The 20,589-nt window shown below is 46.2% G+C and overlaps 1 protein-coding gene across 1 annotated transcript in view; it reads right to left on the minus strand.

Moving 5' to 3' along the window:
- LOC136577421 (scavenger receptor cysteine-rich type 1 protein M160-like) overlaps positions 1–20,589 on the minus strand; it is a 126,351-nt gene that overhangs the window by 68,053 nt on the left and 37,709 nt on the right. Inside the window, exon 2 of the mRNA XM_066577317.1 lies at positions 1,720–2,034. Within this exon, the coding sequence (XP_066433414.1) occupies positions 1,720–2,034 (315 nt within the window). The remainder of the gene's footprint in view (positions 1–1,719; positions 2,035–20,589) is intronic.

Here is a 20,589-nt window from a genome sequence, read left to right on the forward strand (position 1 = left end):
ATGGGTATGGAGGATAGGGGGTGGAGCCCTGAGGGGGGGGGGGAGCTGAACTTTTTCACCTGGGCCCCTGAGCCTTTAGGGACGCCCCTGCTACAATGTATGGGTACTCTACAAATTGAGTAATAATTGGCTGTGATTGTGCTACACTGAATCCATAATACACTATGTAAAAAGTTTTTTTCTTGTCACCAAATACGAAAATAAATATTATGGTGGAATGAAAACTTTTATACCTCTCAAAAATGTTACATTTTGCCGTGGTGTCCTGCATTTACCAGATGATCTCCTACTATATGTAACTCCAAGGGAGGGGAGAGTATTTTCCCCTTTCAAATGTGGGGGTACGACGTGTGTTTTATATGAGCGTAACCAGAAAGCTAGAATGCTTTAAGGAAACTTCACAATTAGCTAAAAGTTTATAAATCAGAGCCGCCCAAAATATTCATAAAATTAAAAATTCATCTCTTATGAATTAGGACATCGGTATAGGAAAAAAATTTTTTTTTGCAGATTTTGCATAAGATCTTGATGGTGAAAACACATGGCCATATGCGCAACTGTGCTCGCTGCTATGGAGTGTAGTTGCGCATGAACAGATTTTTTTCACGGCTGTTCAAACTCCGCGCCATAGCCTGCCAGTTTCAAAAGTACTGCGGGAAGATTGATCCCGCCCATCTTTTCTCTCCCGTACTATTAACGGCAAGAATACCGCTAATGAAAATGAAACTATTGAAATCAATGGTCTGGTTTTGTCCCATTATTCGGCTTGATTATCACACTTGCATACCGGGACTAAATCACGCCATGTGAAGAAGCCCTAAGGGTTGATTTTTTTTTTCATTGCAAATACACATCAAAATCCACATGCCAGACTTCAAAATTTTGATGCAGATATATTCCACATGGCATATGCTTGTATGAAGGTACCCTAATAGCTTTAAAGTATGCCTATATAACTACACACATTATATATATATATATATATATATATATATATATATATATATATATATATATATATATATATATATATATATATATATATATATATATATATATATATATATATATATATATATATATATATATGACGAAAGCCCTCACTGACTCACTCACTGACTGACTCGCTACTAGTTCTCCAACTTCCCGATGTCGTGGAAACATAAAATTGGGCACAGGCATAGATTATGTCCAAAATAGGAAAAGTAAAGGGGTCCCAACTTGATGATTCAATTCTAGCGCAAAAGAACTAGCATCCAAATTTTACGTACGGAATCTAATTCTCTCACTTCCTGATGTCATAGAAACTTGAAATTTGGCACAAGAATTGATTTTGTCATAAATAGGAAAAGCTAATGGGTCCCAACTCGATTATTCAATTCTAAGCGCAAAAGAATTAGCGTCCAAATTTTACGTACGGAATCTAATTCTCTCACTTCCCAATGTCATTTTATGTAAAGGAAACGTCGCATGGTTACCTCCCCGTGGTGTTTTCTGGGTAACGCAAAGAACCATACAAAAAGGTGAACATGTTTTTCCTCGGTATCTCTAAAGTAACCACGACTTTTCCATGTGAACACCAGATAAACACCAGTACCAAATTAACTCGGGCGAAGCCGGGTATATCAGTATATGTATATATATAGAGCACAATATAAATAAGTATACATATTTTAATTTAGCTTATGAAAGATATATAAGAGCATGTGAGTCTCTTACCTGAGCATATTGCACCGGCATCTTCTTCATGATCACAGTTATGTTTACCATACTGGTTTGCTGGACAGTCCTGGATGTGTGTTTCATTCCCTGCACATTGTACATCATCCAGCCAGATCTCCCCAGTTCCTTTCCTATAATAGCCTCCAGTTGTAGCTTTGACACCATAACCACAGCCCAGCTGCTTACAGACCACATCTGCATCTGTTTTATTCCAGGAGTCATCACAGATTGTCCCCCATCTTCCATCATGATAAATCTCCACTCTGCCCGCACATCGGCTGGGACCATCTACCAGCCTCAGCTGGTTACTTTCTGCATTAGAAATAAAACTCATTTACTATGATGACTATATAACTATATACCACAATCACCAACCAGATTATCTTGGACTATTACACCTGAGCAGCATCTTCTTTTCCTGCCCTTTCCATGTCTTTCTATCAGATGATCCAGCAACAGAACCATCTGTCATTTGGGTCTCATTTCTTTAAAAGTGCTGCGGAATAAGTTGGCGCTATACAAATAGAAATTACCACTGAGGTACACATGACCACTGACTGTTGTTGGAGGTATGATAGTAAATTGCCCAACCGCATGACCACAACGTAATTCTCTGCACACAACTTGGGTTTCATTAATGTCTCATTGGATGCTGATAGCTCTGCTCAATGTTAATGTATAGAGAATAGGGATGAGCGAGTATACTCGCTAAAGCACTACTCGCTCGAGTAATGTGCTTTAGACGAGTATCTCTCTGCTCGTCCCTGAAGATTCGGGGAGCACCGCGGCTGACAGGTGAGTCGCAGCGGGGAGCAGGGGAGTGCGGGCGGGAGAGAGGGAGAGAGAGATCTCCCCTCCGTTCCTCCCCGCTCTCCCCGCTCCGCGGCGGCCCCCGAATCTTTCTGGACGAGCAGTGAGATACTCGTCTAAAGCACATTACTCGGACGTGTAGTGCTTTAGCGAGTATGCTCGCTCATCCTTAATAGGGAACACAGCATTGCACAATATGCCGTCTCATAATTCTGTACAGCTAACTGTAGATTTCAATGCAGAATTCTGCTAATTTCAATTTTGCATCAAAAAATACGTTAGCAGTGCAGCATCTGAGGAGCAGGTCCCCAGCCAAGGAGACAGCGGGGTATCAAATAGCAACCTGTCATGGGGCTCTACTGTCTCCACAAAAGGATGGCTAAGAACCCGACCTCGTTACTAACCAGAGGAGATCATGTTTAGTAACCTGTTTTGTCAACATTCCTGAATCAGCGGTGGATTACTCACTTTGAATAAAGAGTAGTCCACTCACGGAAAGTACTTTTTCCAACAAGACCTGGGAACATGCGGCCTTTTTCTTTTTGCTCCAACTTCTTTTTTTCATATAAAAAAGGATCAACTTGTACTTAATAACTTAAACAGTAGTAGATTATTAGTAGTAGGCTTACATGCCTCTCCTTTTACCTTACACTCATGCAGTTTGGGTTTCCCAAGGCACATATATCCACAGTCATAGTTATCTGTTAGATCTCTCTCTCTCTTGGATGAAACTCTCACACTTGTAGTTATCATCAGGCGGTGCATAACTTGCAGTTTCTGAATAGGAACATGTGTTTCTTGCGCTCCCACACCCACACATTCTTGGCATGTCCTGGGTTCCTAAATGCCAAAAGGGCGAACTTCTTGTAAGGAGAGATTCCGACACGGCTGAGCTCTGGCAGGAGCACCAGCCCATTTCTCCTCCATCTCCATCATTCGACCAACTCCAACTCACAACCTCCTCTCTTGATGCCTGATCCACTACTCCTTCACCTACACACAGACCTATACATAACTAGACAAATACAATACACTTTCCATACATTACCGGACATTAACCCTTTCGTGCCTAGAAGTGTTAATACACATAAAACTGACTCATACAACACTCAAGACAATGACACAAGACATACATATAACATGCATTCTAAAGTGCTGGAGGGGACCGCAAATTCTGTGCCAATACAGTTATCCACAGGAAGGCATATTCTACAATACTGTTATAGAATATTCTGTCATGCATGAATGGGCCCGCCGAAACTGCAGCACACGCTCAAATTCTGTTGAAAATGTCTTTATACAATAGTCTCAAATAGTACAGACCTTCGAGAATATTTTTATCCATTGTAGCAATGTCTACGTAGTGGGTGGGGCCCGACAACATCACATAGGCTCACTTACACCAGATCAAAGTTTAAGTTACTTTTATTTTTTCTTACTTCCAGCATAATACAAGGTAACCCAAGGAAACAGCAGCCACTGGTGACCCTTGACCTTAGTGTAAAACGGAACACAAAATAAACTGTAAATTGGCAAGGTGCCAGCTATACTTTAGGTTCTTCTCACCCAAGGCTGGTTTGCAGGAAACGTTGATCAGGAACCCAAAAAGTTGCACACACTTCCAGGCTCTAACCCTGAGGGCGCCTTCACACTTGCGAGAAAATCGTGCGTTTTTGAGTAATACGAGAATGAGTGAAAATACAGAATTATGAAACCCATATCAATGGTTTCATTTACATCTGAGATGTATGCACTCATCAGATGTTGCAAAATTTGTAAATCGCAGCATGTCCTATCTTTCTGCGCGTTTTTTTATTGCCCATGTTTTCCTATGGAGACTTCGTTTAATCACTTTACAATGCACAAACTTGATATTTGCGTGTGATGCAATGCGTTTTTAACACTAGAAACTCCTATTGTCTATCATGAGAAAATCACAAACAGCATTGTTTTTGCAAGAAAAAGCATTCTTGAGACATCTGAGACATCTGATCAAAACGTGATATTGTAGAGGTTTTCTCGCAGCGATATCGCAATTGCTTGTGTGAATGAGCCCTGGCTGCATGGCCTTGTAGTCTTTTTTGTCCCAGTAATAAGCTCTGTGTTTTTACTGGGACCCACAAGAAAGCCCTGGACTGAATAGTCTACATCCCACCCAGCACCTTCCCATTTACCTGTCCACACCATATAAACACCATATCCACAGCACAATTTTGCAGGAAGATAAACACATCTGGAACCAATTAAGCTGGATAGCCTTCTAAATCATTGCACCAATGTGAACAGTCCTCAACAGCGCAAAAAGTACAGTAAAGACCTTACAGCTTCTTTCAAAGATACTTGGGGAAAGTTTGCAAAAACCTGGCACTATTGGTTGGAGTTCCTAAACTCGGAGAAATATGAAAATCTTCATTGAGTTCACATACTGAGCTCTGTAGATTCCCTATCCCGGGTTCTAGTAAGTGGGCCTAAACTAGAGATGATCGAGCATCAAAATGCTCGGGTGCTCAGGGGGGCGTGGCCTGATGCAGATGGAGACGGACGTGTAGAGCAAAGCTCCGCTCTTCAAAGCCCTTTGAAAGTGACATAAAGCAATCCCAGCTTTGCCAGACTGAGCGGAGAAGCACCCCATACCTCAAGGAACAACATGCAGAAGAGGAGGAACATAAAGACTCCGCTCCACAAAGTGTCAGACTTTTTCTCCTCCCGTGGCTCGGCGGCTCTCCGCACACGAGCCCCGGAGCAAGCAGGGAGAATCCACGACCCTCAGCAACCTCCTCCAGAGAAGCAGAGGCACAGGCAGACAGTTCAGAGCTGCCACACGGAGGTTCACCAATAACTCTCTCTCAGAATGGGGTGACAGTGCCGAAAGGCCCCATATTAACGCGGCAGAAACACCTAAAATGGCGCCGTTTTGCCCTCAATCCCAATCCTCCTCTTCCTCTCCTTCTGCAAGTCCAGAAAAGCAGAAACCCCGTATTTCTCCCTCATCTAACCCGTGCCAACAACAACTTTCTTTTGATGAAGACCTGATCAAAAATGTCCCTTCCTCGAACCTCCCAGCTTCGGAGGACTTCATTAAAAGCATGATGCTTGCCTTACATGGATCCTTGCAAAGGGACATCCAAGCTCTCTCTGTCACAGTTAACAGTTCCATACAAGAGCTTGAAACCCGTACCGACCATATTGAAACCAAAAAGAGCGAAGTTACAGCATCTCACAACAATTTGATAGATGCTCATTACACACTAGAGGAAGAGGTAGAACTTATTAAAAACAAGCTGACCGACTTATAGGATAGAAGCAGAAGGAATAACAATAAATTCAGAGGCATACCTGAAAACGTGTCTCAAATAGACTTAAAAAATTATCTTACCAAACTAATAAAGACCATTCTTCCTAACTCTAATGAAGAAGACTGCATAATTGACAGAGCCCACAGGCTAGCAAAACCGAGCTTCTTGCCAGACTCCATTCCACGCGACGTAATTGCTAGACTGCATTTTTTTCATATAAAAGAAGAATTGATGATGACCTCAAGGAGATCCCACCCTCTTCCATCTCCATATACTAACATTAGCCTTTATGCAGATCTATCACAATCCACAATCCGAGCTCGGAAATCCTTTTCCCAAGTGACTGCAGCTCTGAGATCTGCCAAAATCCCATATAAATGGGGTTTCCCAACAAAACTTATGATTCATAAGAACAACGCTATGCACATCATATCTTCTCCAGAAGCCGGAGAAAAACTTCTAGCAAAATGGGACATCTCGCTCACAGACAATCCACAAACTGCTAGGCCTCAAAGAACCCAAAGTTCCTTCAATCGACGCACACTACCAACTACCCCGCCAAGAGGAGAACAACTCAACCCTGAATGAATCATCGTCGATCTGACTAGCTGGTTTTCTAGGATGCGTGAGTAAATAACGGGCTTTATCCTGCAAGGCGAACTTTTTTGTCCCCCAAAAGACACCAGGTTATGAAACCTGACTTCCTACAAAGGTCTTGCACCAAATCCATGGAAGACAACCACTTATGTTTTCATTCAATAGAAGACCTACACTTGGTTTAATATGTTCTATTCATCCTGTTTTGTTTATTACTTATGCTGCCAAACTAAACCCTAACATTGAGCTTTCCTTAAAAATTTATCATGTCCATTAAAATATACTCACAGAATGTGAAGGGACCAAACACACCCTTCAAAAGGGCAATGATTTGGAAGGATGAAAAGACGTATAATGTAGACGTGTTGTGCTTACAAGAAACCCACTTCACAAAACACACTAAACCTAAATTTACAAATAAAAATTTTCCCCAAATTTTCTTAGCCAGCGCTCAGAATAAAAAATATGCGGGAGTGTTAATAGCCTTTAAGGAGAATCTCCACTTCTCCGTAGAAGAACAAACGAGTGATCCGAAAGGAAGATACATTATTTTGAAGGGAACGCTTAACGAAACCCCAATTACATTAGCTAACATTTATGCACCCAACAGAGCACAAATATCCTTTTTAAATAGAATAATAAAGAAAGTCAAAAAAATCCAAAAAGGCAAATTAATTATCTCCTGAACGCCCATAAGGCGGCGATCAGAGGGGCTCTAATAACATTGAAAGCACAAGAACAAAAAAATAAACAAGCTAAACTTAATACCTTTCTGGAAAAAATTAAAAAACAAGAAAAAACAGAACAAGAAAATCCTCAAAACAACTCCCAGTCAGAATTAATCTCACTGAGAAGAGAACTAAGGAAAATGCTTTTAGACAACTACAATAACAATCTCATATACTCCAAAGCTAACTTCTACTCCAATATAGATAAACCCACAAAATTAATGGCCAAATTGGCAAAAAAAAGACAAATAAAGGCAAAAATTCCCTACATAAATAGCATAAATGACCTCACAACAAAAAACTTCCCATCCCCAGCAAATTGCAGAACAATTTAAAAACTTTTATGCCAACCTGTATAATTTAAAAGAGTGCACAAACACCCCTCAACCTACCCCGGAAATCATAGACAGGTTTCTAAATAGCGTGACCCTTCCCTCTGTGGGCTCACAAAAAGAAGCTCTAAATAGGCCCATATCTATTATAGAGGTAAACAAAGCAATAAATATATCCAAAAACCATAAATCTCCTGGGCCAGACGGCCTGTCCAATGAATACTATAAATTATTTGCACCTATTCTATCCCCACATCTAACCTCTACGTATAACGAGTCAATGACAAAGGGTGCAATGCCTGAAGAAATGTTACAAGCCACAATAATCACGCTACCCAAACCAGGCAAGGCCCCTACATCTCCAGCGAATTTTAGACCCATTTCACTTCTAAATACTGATACAAAAATATTAGAGATGAGCGAGCACCAAAATGCTCGGGTGCTCGTTACTCGGAACAAACTTTTTGCGATGCTCGAGGGTTCGTTTCGAATAACGAACCCCATTGAAGTCAATGGGCGACCCGAGCATTTTTGTATTTCGCCGATGCTCGCTAAGGTTTTCATGTGTGAAAATCTGGGCAATTCAAGAAAGTGATGGGAACGACACAGCAACGGATAGGGCAGGCGAGGGGCTACATGTTGGGCTGCATCTCAAGTTCACAGGTCCCACTATTAAGCCACAATACCGGCAAGAGTGCCCCCCCCCCCTCCCAACAACTTTTACTTCTGAAAAGCCCTCATTAGCAATGCATACCTTAGCTAAGCACCACACTACCTCCAACAAAGCACAATCACTGCCTGCATGACACTCCACTGCCACTTCTCCTGGGTTACATGCTGACCAACCGCCCCCCCTCCCCCCCCACAGCGCACACCAAAGTGTCCCTGCGCAGTCTTCAGCTGCCCTCATGCCACACCACCCTCATGTCTATTTAGAAGTGCGTCTGCCATGAGGAGGAACCGCAGGCACACACTGCAGAGGGGTTGGCACGGCTAGGCAGCGACCCTCTTTAAAAGTGGTGGGGCGATAGCCTACAATGCTGTACAGAAGCAATGAGAAATAGAATCCTGTGCCACCGCCATCAGGAGCTGCACACGTGGGCATAGCAATGGGGAACCTATGTGCCACACACTATTCATTCTGTCAAGGTGTCTCTGCATGCCCCAGTCAGACTGGTAATATGTACCTTAACAGTAACCGCGTTGGTGGTAATGTGGTGGTGACTGCGGACCTAGTAGCGCGGTTTTATTTTGTTGGTTTTCGGAATGTGGCCAGGATTAAGTGGGCCGTGGCGGGGGGATGGTGGGGGGGCTCTCTTGTAGTGTCGGTAAAGGTGAAATTCTAGGACTGCCACCAGACGAACCAATGCAAAGGCATTTGCCAAGAATGTTTTCCCTGTTGGAGGAGGAGGGGGATGTTTTTGAGGCACTACGTGTCCTCTCCACGTGTCCGTGGTTATATGCACCTTAACAGTAACTGCGTTGGTGGGAAATGGCCTCGCCGCCATCATGTCTTTGGGAAGCCTCTGTTTCCACACCCCAGAGACATACCATTAGCAGCGGTATAGGCAGAGCCCAGAATTCGTAACATTTCAGCCGTAGCATTAGGACAGGCCCCACTAACATATCACTAGCAGCATTATAGGAGGAGCGCAGTCTTCGTTCCATGTCATCAATAGTAGCACTCAAGACAGGCCCCAGTAACAATTCCGAAGCAGCAGTATAGCGGGAGCGCAGTCTTCGTTCCATGTCAGCAATAGTAGCACTCAAGACAGGCCCCAGTAACAATTCCGAAGCAGCAGTATAGCGGGAGCGCAGTCTTCGTTCCATGTCAGCAATAGTAGCACTCAAGACAGGCCCCAGTAACAATTCCGAAGCAGCAGTATAGCGGGAGCGCAGTCTTCGTTCCATGTCAGTAGCCTTAGTATAGCCAAGGCCCAAGTTACATTTATGTAGCTAAAGTGTAGGCCAACCCCACACACACTTCTGTACCATGAGTGCAGGCAAAGAACATACAAATTGCTATGATTACACTGTAGGTGAGGGCCCCAAAAAATTGGTGTACCAACAGTACTAATGTACCACAGTAAAAATTGGCCATGCCCAACCAAGATGGCAGATGAAACCCATTAATCGCTTTGGTTAATGTGGCTTAAGTGGTAACTAGGCCTGGAGGCAGCCCAGTTTAACGAAAAATTGGTTCAAGCTAAAGTTTCAACGCTTTTAAGAGCATTGAAACATATAAAAATTGTTTCGAAAAATTAGATGAGTGAGCCTTGTGGCCCTAAGAAAAATTGCCCGTTCAGCGTGATTACGTGAGGTTTCAGGAGGAGGAGCAGGAGGAGGAGGAGGAATATTATACACAGATTGATGAAGCAGAAATGTCCCCGTTTTGGATGGTGATAGAGAACGATGCTTCCATCCGCGGGTGCAGCCTACGTATTGTTTAGGTATCGCTGCTGTCCGCTGATGGAGAAGAGAAGTCTGGGGTAATCCAGGCTTTGTTCATCTTGATGAGTGTTAGCCTGTCGGCACTGTCGGTTGACAGGCGGGTACGCTTATCTGTGATGATTCCCCCAGCCGCACTAAACACCCTCTCCGACAAGACGCTAGCCGCAGGACAAGCAAGCACCTCCAGGGCATACAGCGCTAGTTCAGGCCACGTGTCCAGCTTCGACACCCAGTAGTTGTAGGGGGCAGAGGCGTCACGGAGGATGGTCGTGCGATAGGCTACGTACTCCCTCACCATCCTTTTACAGTGCTCCCGCCGACTCAGCCTTGACTGGGGAGCGGTGACACAGTCTTGCTGGGGAGCCATAAAGCTGGCCAGGCCCTTAAAGACTGTTGCACTGTCTGGGCTGTACATGCTGCTCGATCTACGCACCTCCCCTGCTACCTGGCCCTCGGAACTGCGCCTTCTGCCACTAGCGCTGTCGGATGGGAATTTTACCATCAGTTTGTCCGCCAGGGTCCTGTGGTATAGCAACACTCTCGAACCCCTTTCCTCTTCGGGAATGAGACTGGGAAGGTTCTCCTTATAGCATGGGTCGAGCAGTGTGTACACCCAGTAATCCGTAGTGGCCAGAATGCGTTGAATGCGAGGGTCACGAGAAAGGCATCCTAACATGAAGTCAGCCATGTGTGCCAGGGTACCTGTACGCAACACATGGCTGTCCGCACTAGGAAGATCACTTTCAGGATCCTCCTCCTCCTTCTCCTCCTCCTCCTCCTCCTCAGGCCATACACGCTGAAATGATGACAGGCAAGCAGCATGGGTACCGTCAGCAGTGGGCCAAGCTGTCTCTTCCCCCTCCTCCTCATCCTCCTCATCCTCCTCCTCCTCCTCCTCCTGAACGCGCTGAGATATAGACAGGAGGGTGCTCTGACTATCCAGCGACATACTGTCTTCCCCCGGCTCTGTTTCCGAGCGCAAAGCGGCTGCCTTTATGGTTTGCAGGGAACTTCTCAAGATGCATAGCAGAGGAATGGTGACGCTAATGATTGCAGCATCGCCGCTCACCACCTGGGTAGACTGATCAAAGTTTCCAAGGACCTGGCAGATGTCTGCCAACCAGGCCCACTCTTCTGAAAAGAATTGAGGAGGCTGACTCCCACTGCGCCGCCCATGTTGGAGTTGGTATTCCACTATAGCTCTACGCTGCTCATAGAGCCTAGCCAACATGTGGAGCGTAGAGTTCCACCGTGTGGGCACGTCGCACAGCAGTCGGTGCACTGGCAGATTAAAGCGATGTTGCAGGGTGCGCAGGGTGGCAGCGTCCGTGTGGGACTTGCGGAAATGTGCGCAGAGCCGGCGCACCTTTACAAGCAGGTCTGACAAGCGTGGGTAGCTTTTCAGAAAGCGCTGAACCACCAAATTAAAGACGTGGACCAGGCATGGCACGTGCGTGAGGCTGCCGAGCTGCAGAGCCGCCACCAGGTTACGGCCGTTGTCACACACGACCATGCCCGGTTGGAGGCTCAGCGGCGCAAGCCAACGGTCGGTCTGCTCTGTCAGACCCTGCAGCAGTTCGTGGGCCGTGTGCCTCCTATCTCCTAAGCTGAGTAGTTTCAGCACGGCCTGCTGACGCTTGCCCACCGCTGTGCTGCCACGCCGCGCGACACCGACTGCTGGCGACGTCCTGCTGCTGCTGACACATCTAGATTGCGAGACAGAGGTTGAGGAGGAGGAGGAGGAGGAGGAGGAGGAGGGTGCTTTAGTGGAGGAAGCATACACCGCCGAACATACCACCACCGAGCTGGGGCCCGCAATTCTGGGGGTGGGTAGGACGTGAGCGGTCCCAGGCTCTGACTCTGTCCCAGCCTCCACTAAATTCACCCAATGTGCCGTCAGGGAGATGTAGTGGCCCTGGCCGCCTGTGCTTGTCCACGTGTCCGTAGTTAAGTGGACCTTGCCACTAACTGCATTGGTGAGGGCGCGTACAATGTTGCGGGAGACGTGGTCGTGCAGGGCTGGGACGGCACATCGGGAAAAGTAGTGGCGACTGGGAGCTGAGTAGCGCGGGGCCGCCGCCGCCATCATAGCTTTGAAGGACTCCGTTTCCACAACCCTATACGGCAGCATCTCAAGGCTGAAAAATTTGGCTATGTGGACGGTTAACGATTGAGCGTGCGGATGCGTGGCGGCGTACTTGCGCTTGCGCTCCAACACTTGTGCTAGCGACGGCTGGACTGTGCGGTGCGAGACATTGCTGGATGGGGCTGAGGACAGCGGAGGTGAGGGTGTGGGTGCAGGCCATGAGACGGTTGTGCCTGTGTCCTGAGAGGGAGGTTGGATCTCAGTGGCAGGTTGGGGCACAGGGGGAGAGGCAGCGGTGCAAACCGGAGGCGGTGAACGGCCTTCAACCCACCTTGTGGGGTGCTTGGCCATCATATGTCTGCACATGCTGGTGGTGGTGAGGCTGTTGGTGGTGGCTCCCCGGCTGATCTTGGCGCGACAAAGGTTGCACACCACTGTTCGTCGGTCGTCAGGCGTCTCTGTGAAAAACTGCCAGACCTTAGAGCACCTCGGCCTCTGCAGGGTGGCATGGCGCGAGGGTGTGCTTTGGGAAACACTTGGTGGATTATTCGGTCTGGCCCTGCCTCTACCCCTGGCCACCGCACTGCCTCTTGCAACCTGCCCTGCTGATGCCCTTGCCTCCCCCTCTGAAGACCTGTCCTGAGTAGGCGTTGCACACCAGGTGGGGTCAGTCACCTCATCGTCCTGCTGCTCTTCCTCCGAATCCTCTGTGCGCTGCTCCCTTGGACTTACTGCCCTTACTACTACCTCACTGCAAGACAACTGTGTCTCATCGTCATCGTCCTCCTCACCCACAGAAACTTCTTGAGACAGTTGGCGGAAGTCCCCAGCCTCTTCCCCCGGACCCCGGGAACTTTCGAATGGTTGGGCATCAGTGACGATAAACTCATCTGGTGGGAGAGGAACCACTGCTGCCCAATCTGAGCAGGGGCCCGAGAACAGTTCCTGGGAGTGTTCCCGCTCCTGAGCATGTGTCATTGTAGTGGAGTGAGGAGGCTGGGAGGAAGGAGGAGCAGCAGACAGAGGATTCGGATTTGCAGCAGTGGACGGCGCAGAACTGTGGCTGGACGATAGGTTGCTCGAAGCACTTTCTGCCATCCAGGACAGGACCTGCTCACACTGCTCATTTTCTAATAAACGTCTCCCGCGTGGACCCATTAATTGGGCGATGAATGTGGGGATGCCAGAAACGTGCCTCTCTCCTAATTGCGCAGCAGTCGGCTGCGACATGCCTGGATCAGGAGCTCGGCCTGTGCCCACACCCTCACTTGGGCCTACGCGTCCTCGGCCACGTCCACGTCCTCTAGGCTTACCCCTACCCTTCAGCATGCTGTATTACCAGTGATTTGATTTCCCAGGCAGGAAATAAATTGGCGCAAGCCTGCAGGCCAAATATAATGTTTTTGCTTTTTTGCAAAGGGAAGGACCCACTGTGTATATTCAATGAACAATAACTTTTAGAACTGTAGTGTGGCCCTGAAAAAGTGACACGCAACTTTAGTGTAGCAGAGTTATTAACTCTAGCAGAGCAGGTATTTGCCAGTCAGGAAAGACAATGGCGCAAGCCTGCAGTAAACCGTAGCTGGTTGCGTCTGATTTTTGTACGTTGTCCACGCAGCACACACGTACACGGAGACCTTAGGACTGACACAGGCTGGCAAAATATAATTTCTTTTCCTTTTTTGCAAAGGGAAGGACCCACTGCGTATATTCAATGAACAATAACTGTGTTGTGGCCCTGCCAATTCTGTCCCTGTAGTATCAATGGAGGGTGCAATGCTCTGCACAGACGATTTTTAGAAAAAAAAAAAAAATGCAACACTGCTAACAGCAGCCTGGACAGTACTGCACACGGTTAAATTTGGCCCTAGAAAGGACCGTTGAGGTTCTTGAAGGCTACACTCACTCCTAACACTCTCCCTGCCTATGCACCACTTCTGTCCCTAATGCCGGGTGCAATGCTCTGCACTGCCGATTTTGAGAAAAAAAAAAAAAAAAACACTGCTAGCAGCAGCCTGCACACAGGTAGATGTGGCCCTAAGAAGGACCTTTGGGGTTCTTGAAGCCTACACTGACTCCTAACGCTCTCCCTACAGCAGCACCAGCACGATAGTACTTTCCCTCAGCTAACTCACAAGGCATGTGTGGCGAGCCGCGGGAGGGGCCGACTTTTATACTCGGGTGACATCTGATCGCCCCAGCCACTCACAGCAGGGGGGTGGTATAGGGCTTGAACGTCACAGGGGGAAGTTGTAATGCCTTCCCTGTCTTTCAATTGGCCAGAAAAGCGCGCTAACGTCTCAGAGAGGAAACTGAAAGTAACCAGAACACCGCGTGGTGCTCGTTACGAGTAACGAGCATCCCGAACACCCTAATATTCGCACGAATATCAAGCTCGGACGAGTACGTTCGCTCATCTCTAAAAAATATATTCTAAAATATTAGCATCAAGTTTAATAGAGATCTTGCCTGAAATAATACACAGCGACCAAGTGGGGTTTACGAAGGGCAGAAACGCAGCAGATGGTGCACGAAGAACCCAGAACCTTGAGGAAATGATGGGCTCAAGTCGAGCGCCTTCTCTCCTCCTTTCCCTGGATGCAGAGAAGGCGTTCGATAGAGTCCACTGGGGGTTTGCATTTGCTGTCCTCCAGAAATTTGGAGTAGGTGACAACTATCTTCATGCGGTTCGAGCCCTTTATGCGAAACCTTCCGCAAGGGTACTGGTAGATGGAGCCCTATCTTCCCCCTTTTACATAACCAACGGTACCCGTCAAGGGTGTCCCCTCTCTCCCTTATTATTTGTCATGATCATAGAACCCCTGGCGGGATCAATTAGAATGTCGACAGAGATTAGAGTAATCCCGACCAGCTTAAGACAACACAAAATTGGACTCTTTGCCGACGATGTCCTCCTATCTCTAACTGATCCCTTAAACTCCCTAAGAATTACACACGAACGTATATCTCATTTTAGTGGCGCCTCCTATTACTAATTGAACTCAGATAAGTCACAAATACTGGGAATTAACGTAGGAAAGAAACTAAAAATAGATATCCAAAAAGAGTTCCCCTTTCAGTAGCACACAGAAATACCTTACCTAGGGATCAAAATATGCCAGTCCAAGACAAAGATTATATCATCTAATCTAGACCCATTATTAAATACACTCAAAAAAGAATTAGAGGATCTAGAAAAGAAAGAACTCTCCTGGTTTGGTAAAATAACGCTCTACAAAATGCTGATCCTACCAAAGATCCTCTACTTTTTCCGCACATTATCCTACCCTATCCCCCAAAACATAATTTCTAACTTTCAGAAACAATTACTAAAATTTATCTGGAATAAGAAAAAACCTAGACTAGCCACTTCAATCCTGTATTTACAAAGGAAACAAGGGGGTCTTGGAGTTCCAAACCTATTAGCATACTATCAAGCAATTATTATAAACCAATCTGGCGCATGGCTGAGAGAATCTCAACTCCCTCCATGGGGACATATAGAAAAATATAGAAATCACAATAGAACCTTAGGATCTCTTATCACAGCCTCCATCCTAGGAATCTTATACCCAAAGATTGCTACACCCCTACTAACACACAATCTCTTTCCTTTAATGAAAACAACTCTGCACTGCTGGAATTCTCTGCCATGTAAATATAAATCCATTCCCAGAGATTCACCAATACAACTCCCTTTAGAAATTCTTTCTTACTATATTCAAGATTTAAATACCAAAGAATGGAGAAAAAAAGGGATTAAACTTGTAACAGACCTCTTTGACAAAGGAAAACCCCTCACTTTCAGATCAATTCAGAATAGGTTTAGTCTACCAAACACAGAGGCATATTCCTATATGAAAATGATTTCCTTTCTTCACAGCTCCCATCTAGAGAGGTGCTCTCTCCCTAAGCAGTTGGAATCCCTATTCCATAGATGCAACACCTCTCAAACCTCGCTAACTAAATTATGATATGATACCATATCTGGCAATATGAATAATGTAAAAAGAAGACATTTGTTAAATTGGGAACGAGATTTACGAAGAAATTTCCACCCTTCGCAATGGTAGTAGTCCTTTGATTGGGCAAACAAAACCACCCTCTCAGCCAGCTAATTAAAAACGCATCACAAAGTTCTATCTAGATGGTACTATACACCTACACAATTAGCTAAATGTTTCCCAAATGTTAACAGAGATTGCTGGAGAGAGTGTGGCGGCGAGGGTTCACTCTACCACTTATTTTGGGAGTGCCCTAAAATTCAACTGTTTTGGAGAGAAGTATTTAACATTATACAATCCATCACGGGAGTAAGGTTATCACACTCCCCACCATTAGCCCTTCTTCTCCTAGACTGCGAATATATCCCTGGAAAGAAAAGGAAATGGATTTGCCACTTTCTCCTAGCCGCAAAAAACATCATAGCGAAAAAATGGAGAGTGGTGCCCCCCCCCCCCCCCCCCCCATCCTCAAAGATCTACTGGACATGATAGCAGATCATCATTGCTATGAAAAACTATATGCAAAAAATAACAACTGTTTACACAAATTTAATTATGTTTGGAAGTATTGGCAGCAATTTGAGTTAAAAAATCTGTTTTAACCCCTTAACGACCAGCCCATAGTGTTTTTACGTCCTCCCGAAGTGGGCTCTATTCTCTGAGGACGTAAAAACATGCTTCCTGCAGAGAATAGTGCCCCTCGGGCTGTGGACGTGACAGCTCCATGCTGTCGGTGTCCGCAGGTAGCTGACAGCATGGAGCTGTCATCCCGGGCTGTTCGGGCACCCCCCCGGCATTGCGATCGGCGCTATGCAATGGATAGCGCCGATCGCAAAAAAAGTAAACAAAAGTACACAAAAGTTAAAGATTCAGCTGCTCTGATGGATCGGATCCATCGGAGCAGCTGAAATTACTCACCCAGGTCCAGCACGCTGCTCCCCGCTCTCCTGCCGCTCCGGGGCCCGAAGCCGGTCTTCTGCGCATGCGCGCCAGGCGGCATTACGTCAGCCGCATGCGCAGAAGGCCCGGCGGCGCGGGAGATTTAAAATCTCCTGGCTCCCGGCTCCTGTAGGTAGCCGGGAGGCAGGAGATGTCAGCGGGGACTGCGGTGAGCGGTCCCCGGTACCGCGATCGCCGTTATCCAATGGTTAGCGGCGATCGCGAAAAAGTAAAAAAAAAGTTTTAAAAAAGTCAGTTTCACCTCCCCTCATGGACCGGATCCATGAAGGGAGGTGAAAATACTCACCCCCAGTCCTCAGCGGTGTCCCGATGTCCCGGGACCCGAATCCCCGTCTGCGCATGCGCGCCCGATGATTGACATCGGGCGCGTGCACAGACGGGCTCGAGCCCCGGGGAATTTAAAATCCCTCTGCTTCTGGCTGCCATGTGTAGCTAGGAGCAGAGAGATTATACCGGGGACATGATCACTGTCATCCAATGGATGACAGTGATCATGTAGAGTGAAAAAAAAGTGTAAAAAAGTTAAAAAAAAAAAAAGTAAAAAAAAGTTTTGAAAAGTTTAAAAAGCGTACGTTTCATCTCCCCTCATGGATCATATCCGTGAGGGAGGATGAAAGTACGTACCTAAGGCCCCCAGATTTATCCGCAGACCTTACCACAGCTTTTGCACACGCGCCCGTCGCCAAAATGGCGGGCGCATGCGCAAAAGCTGTGGATTGCCAGGATAATTTAAATTCTCCCTGCTCCTGGCTACAAAACGTAGCCAAGAGCATGGAGATTTAATGGGGGTCCGCAGTGAGCGGTTCCTGGTCACGTGTTCGCCATTATCCAATAATGCCGATCACGTAAAAGTAAAAAAAAAAATTTGAAGTTTCATCTCCCCTCACTGATGCGATCGGTGAGAGGAGATGAAACTTTTTACCGGAGGCCTGCGTATTTGAATCCCGACGCGATCTTCCTCCGTGGACCTTCCCGAATTCTGCACATGCGATTGCCGGCAAAAAGCCGGACACATGCGCAGCAGTCGGGGAGCCCAGGAAATTTAAAATCTCCTTGCTCCCAGCGACCAACGGTCACAGAGAGCCTGGAGCAGTGACGGGTGGCCTCGTTGAGCGGTCCCCGATCACGTGATAAAAAGGTAGCGATCTACCTTAGGCCGGTCTCACATGACCGGATAGGAATTACGGATTCTGCATGCTTCTGATCCGCGGTAATACGCAGATCAATCGCATTGGATTACACAATTCCGCTCACATTAGCGGGTCGGAATTGCGTAATCCACTCGCAGAAAAGAGAACGCAGCATGTTCTATTTTACTGCGGATATCGGCAACATAGAGCCCATTGTGCTCCATGGTCGCGGATATACCCGCAGCCCATACGCAACTACATTGTGTACGGGCTGCCTGTACCCGCGTCATCGCTAAGCGATGGTGCGGGAAATACAAACAAAGGTGTACTGTGCATGACCGCCTGTGTGAGTAGGCAGTTATGCGCAGTACATTACGCAGCCGTACGCAGGGTCACAGCCGGGCTCACAGATGGGATCCGCTGTGGGCCTCCGCAAGCGGATTCTGCCTGCACCCGCGTGAGCCCGGCGTTATTCAGACCGCTACCTGTGATACGTATTTTACAAGAAGCCCCGGGAACGTTCGCCTTCCTGCAGTTCCAGGAGCACCTTGTTGAGCGCCTTCTGTGTGAGACCGCCGCACCTCATCAAGCTTACGGAGACTCACGGAACGCCACTTTTTACACCCCATACCCGCCACTGAGGTCATGAAATACCCCCAAAAAGCATGAGAGGAGGGGGGGGGGATACCCGGTTTTATTGCCCCATGGGCCCATTCCAACCAGCCTCCGTAATTACCCCTGTCTTCGGAAATACTACACAGTTCACATTTTTACTTTTATCTAAGATTTGCGAACGCCAAAAAGGGCGCGGAGTGTGTGGGGGAGGGGGGGAATTTTTAGGGAGTCAATCTTTATTCTGTACAAATAAGCAATGGGGCCTGGAATTTATTCAGTTGTGCCCTAAAATCCAACAGGTGTTCCGTCCTTTATAGGCCTTGCCATGCGTTCTGTAAGTAGATTAGGGCCACAATGGGTATGTTTCTGAACTCGGGACAAACGGGGGTATCCATTTTGGGGTGAACGTCTTCATTCCTATGTGCACTGTACAAAAAAACTGTTTTTAAATTGAAAAAATTGCCAAAAAAATTGAAAATCGTAACTTTTTCCTTCTGCTTTGCTTAGATTCATTCAAATACTGTGGGGTCAAAATACGCAGTACACCCCTAGATGAATTCGTTAAGGGGTCTAGTTTTCAAAATTGGGTCATTTGAGGGGGTTCTTTATAGTTTTGGCCGCTCAATGGCTCTATAAGTGGGCAATGGGGCCTGAAATTTATTCAGTGGTACCCTGAAATCCAACGGGTATTCCTTTCATTGTAGGCCTAGCCATGGGTCCTGTAAGTCTATTAGGGCCACAATGGGTATGTTTCTGAACACGGGACAAACAGGGGTATCCATTTTGGGGTGAAAGCCTTCATTTATATGTGTGCTGTACAAAAAAAACTGTTTTTAAATTGACACAATAGCCCAAAAAATGAAAAACCTATTTTTTTCCTTTTGCTTTGCTTGAATTTATTCAAAAACTGTGGGGTCAAAATATGCAGTACATCCCTAGATAAATTCGTTAAGGGGTCTAGTTTTCAAAATGGGGTCATTTGTGGGGGTTCTCTATGGTTTTGGGCGCTCAAGAACTCTACAAGTGGGCAATGGGGCCTAAAAGGACTTCAAGCAAAATTTGTGTTCCGAAAGCCACTGGTCGCTCCTTTCATTTTGGGCTCCGTTGTGTATCCAGACATAAGATTAGGGCCACAATGGGTATATTTCTGAACACGGGAGAAATAGGGGTATCCATTTTGGGGTGTAAATCCTGATTTTCATGTAAACTATAGGAAAAAAATATGTCTTTAAAATGACAGATTTGGGTGCAAGTCTTCCTTCATATGTGTGCTGTACAAAAAAAGCTGTTTTTAAAATTACAGAATTGCCGAAAAAACGAAAATCACAATTTTTTCCTTTTGCTTGGTTTGAATTCATTCAAAAACTGTGGGGTCAAAATATGCAGTACACCCCTAGATAAATTCCTTAAGGGGTCTAGTTTTCAAAATGGGGTCATTTGTGGGGGTTTTCTATGGTTTTGGGCGCTCAAGAACTCTACATGTGTGCTATGGGGCCTAAAAGGACTTCAAGCAAAATTTCTGTTTTGAAAGACACTGACTACTCCTTTCATTTTGGGCCCCGTTGTGGACTCAGATATAACAATAGGGCCACAATGGGTATATTTCTGAACACGGGAGAAATAGGGGTATCCATTTTGGGGTGTAAATCCTGATTTTCATGTAAACTATAGGAAAAAAATATGTCTTTAAAATGACAGATTTGCAAAAATATGAAATTTTACTTTTTCTCCTCTAAATTGAATTAATTCCTGAAAAAAAACTGTGGGGTCAAAATACTCATGACACCCCTCAGTGAATATATTAAGGGGTGTAGTTTTTAAAATGAGGTCATTTGGGGGGGTATCTATTATTCTGACA

Source organism: Eleutherodactylus coqui, chromosome 8, assembly GCF_035609145.1.
Source record: "Eleutherodactylus coqui strain aEleCoq1 chromosome 8, aEleCoq1.hap1, whole genome shotgun sequence".
NCBI classification, from domain to species: domain Eukaryota; kingdom Metazoa; phylum Chordata; class Amphibia; order Anura; family Eleutherodactylidae; genus Eleutherodactylus; species Eleutherodactylus coqui.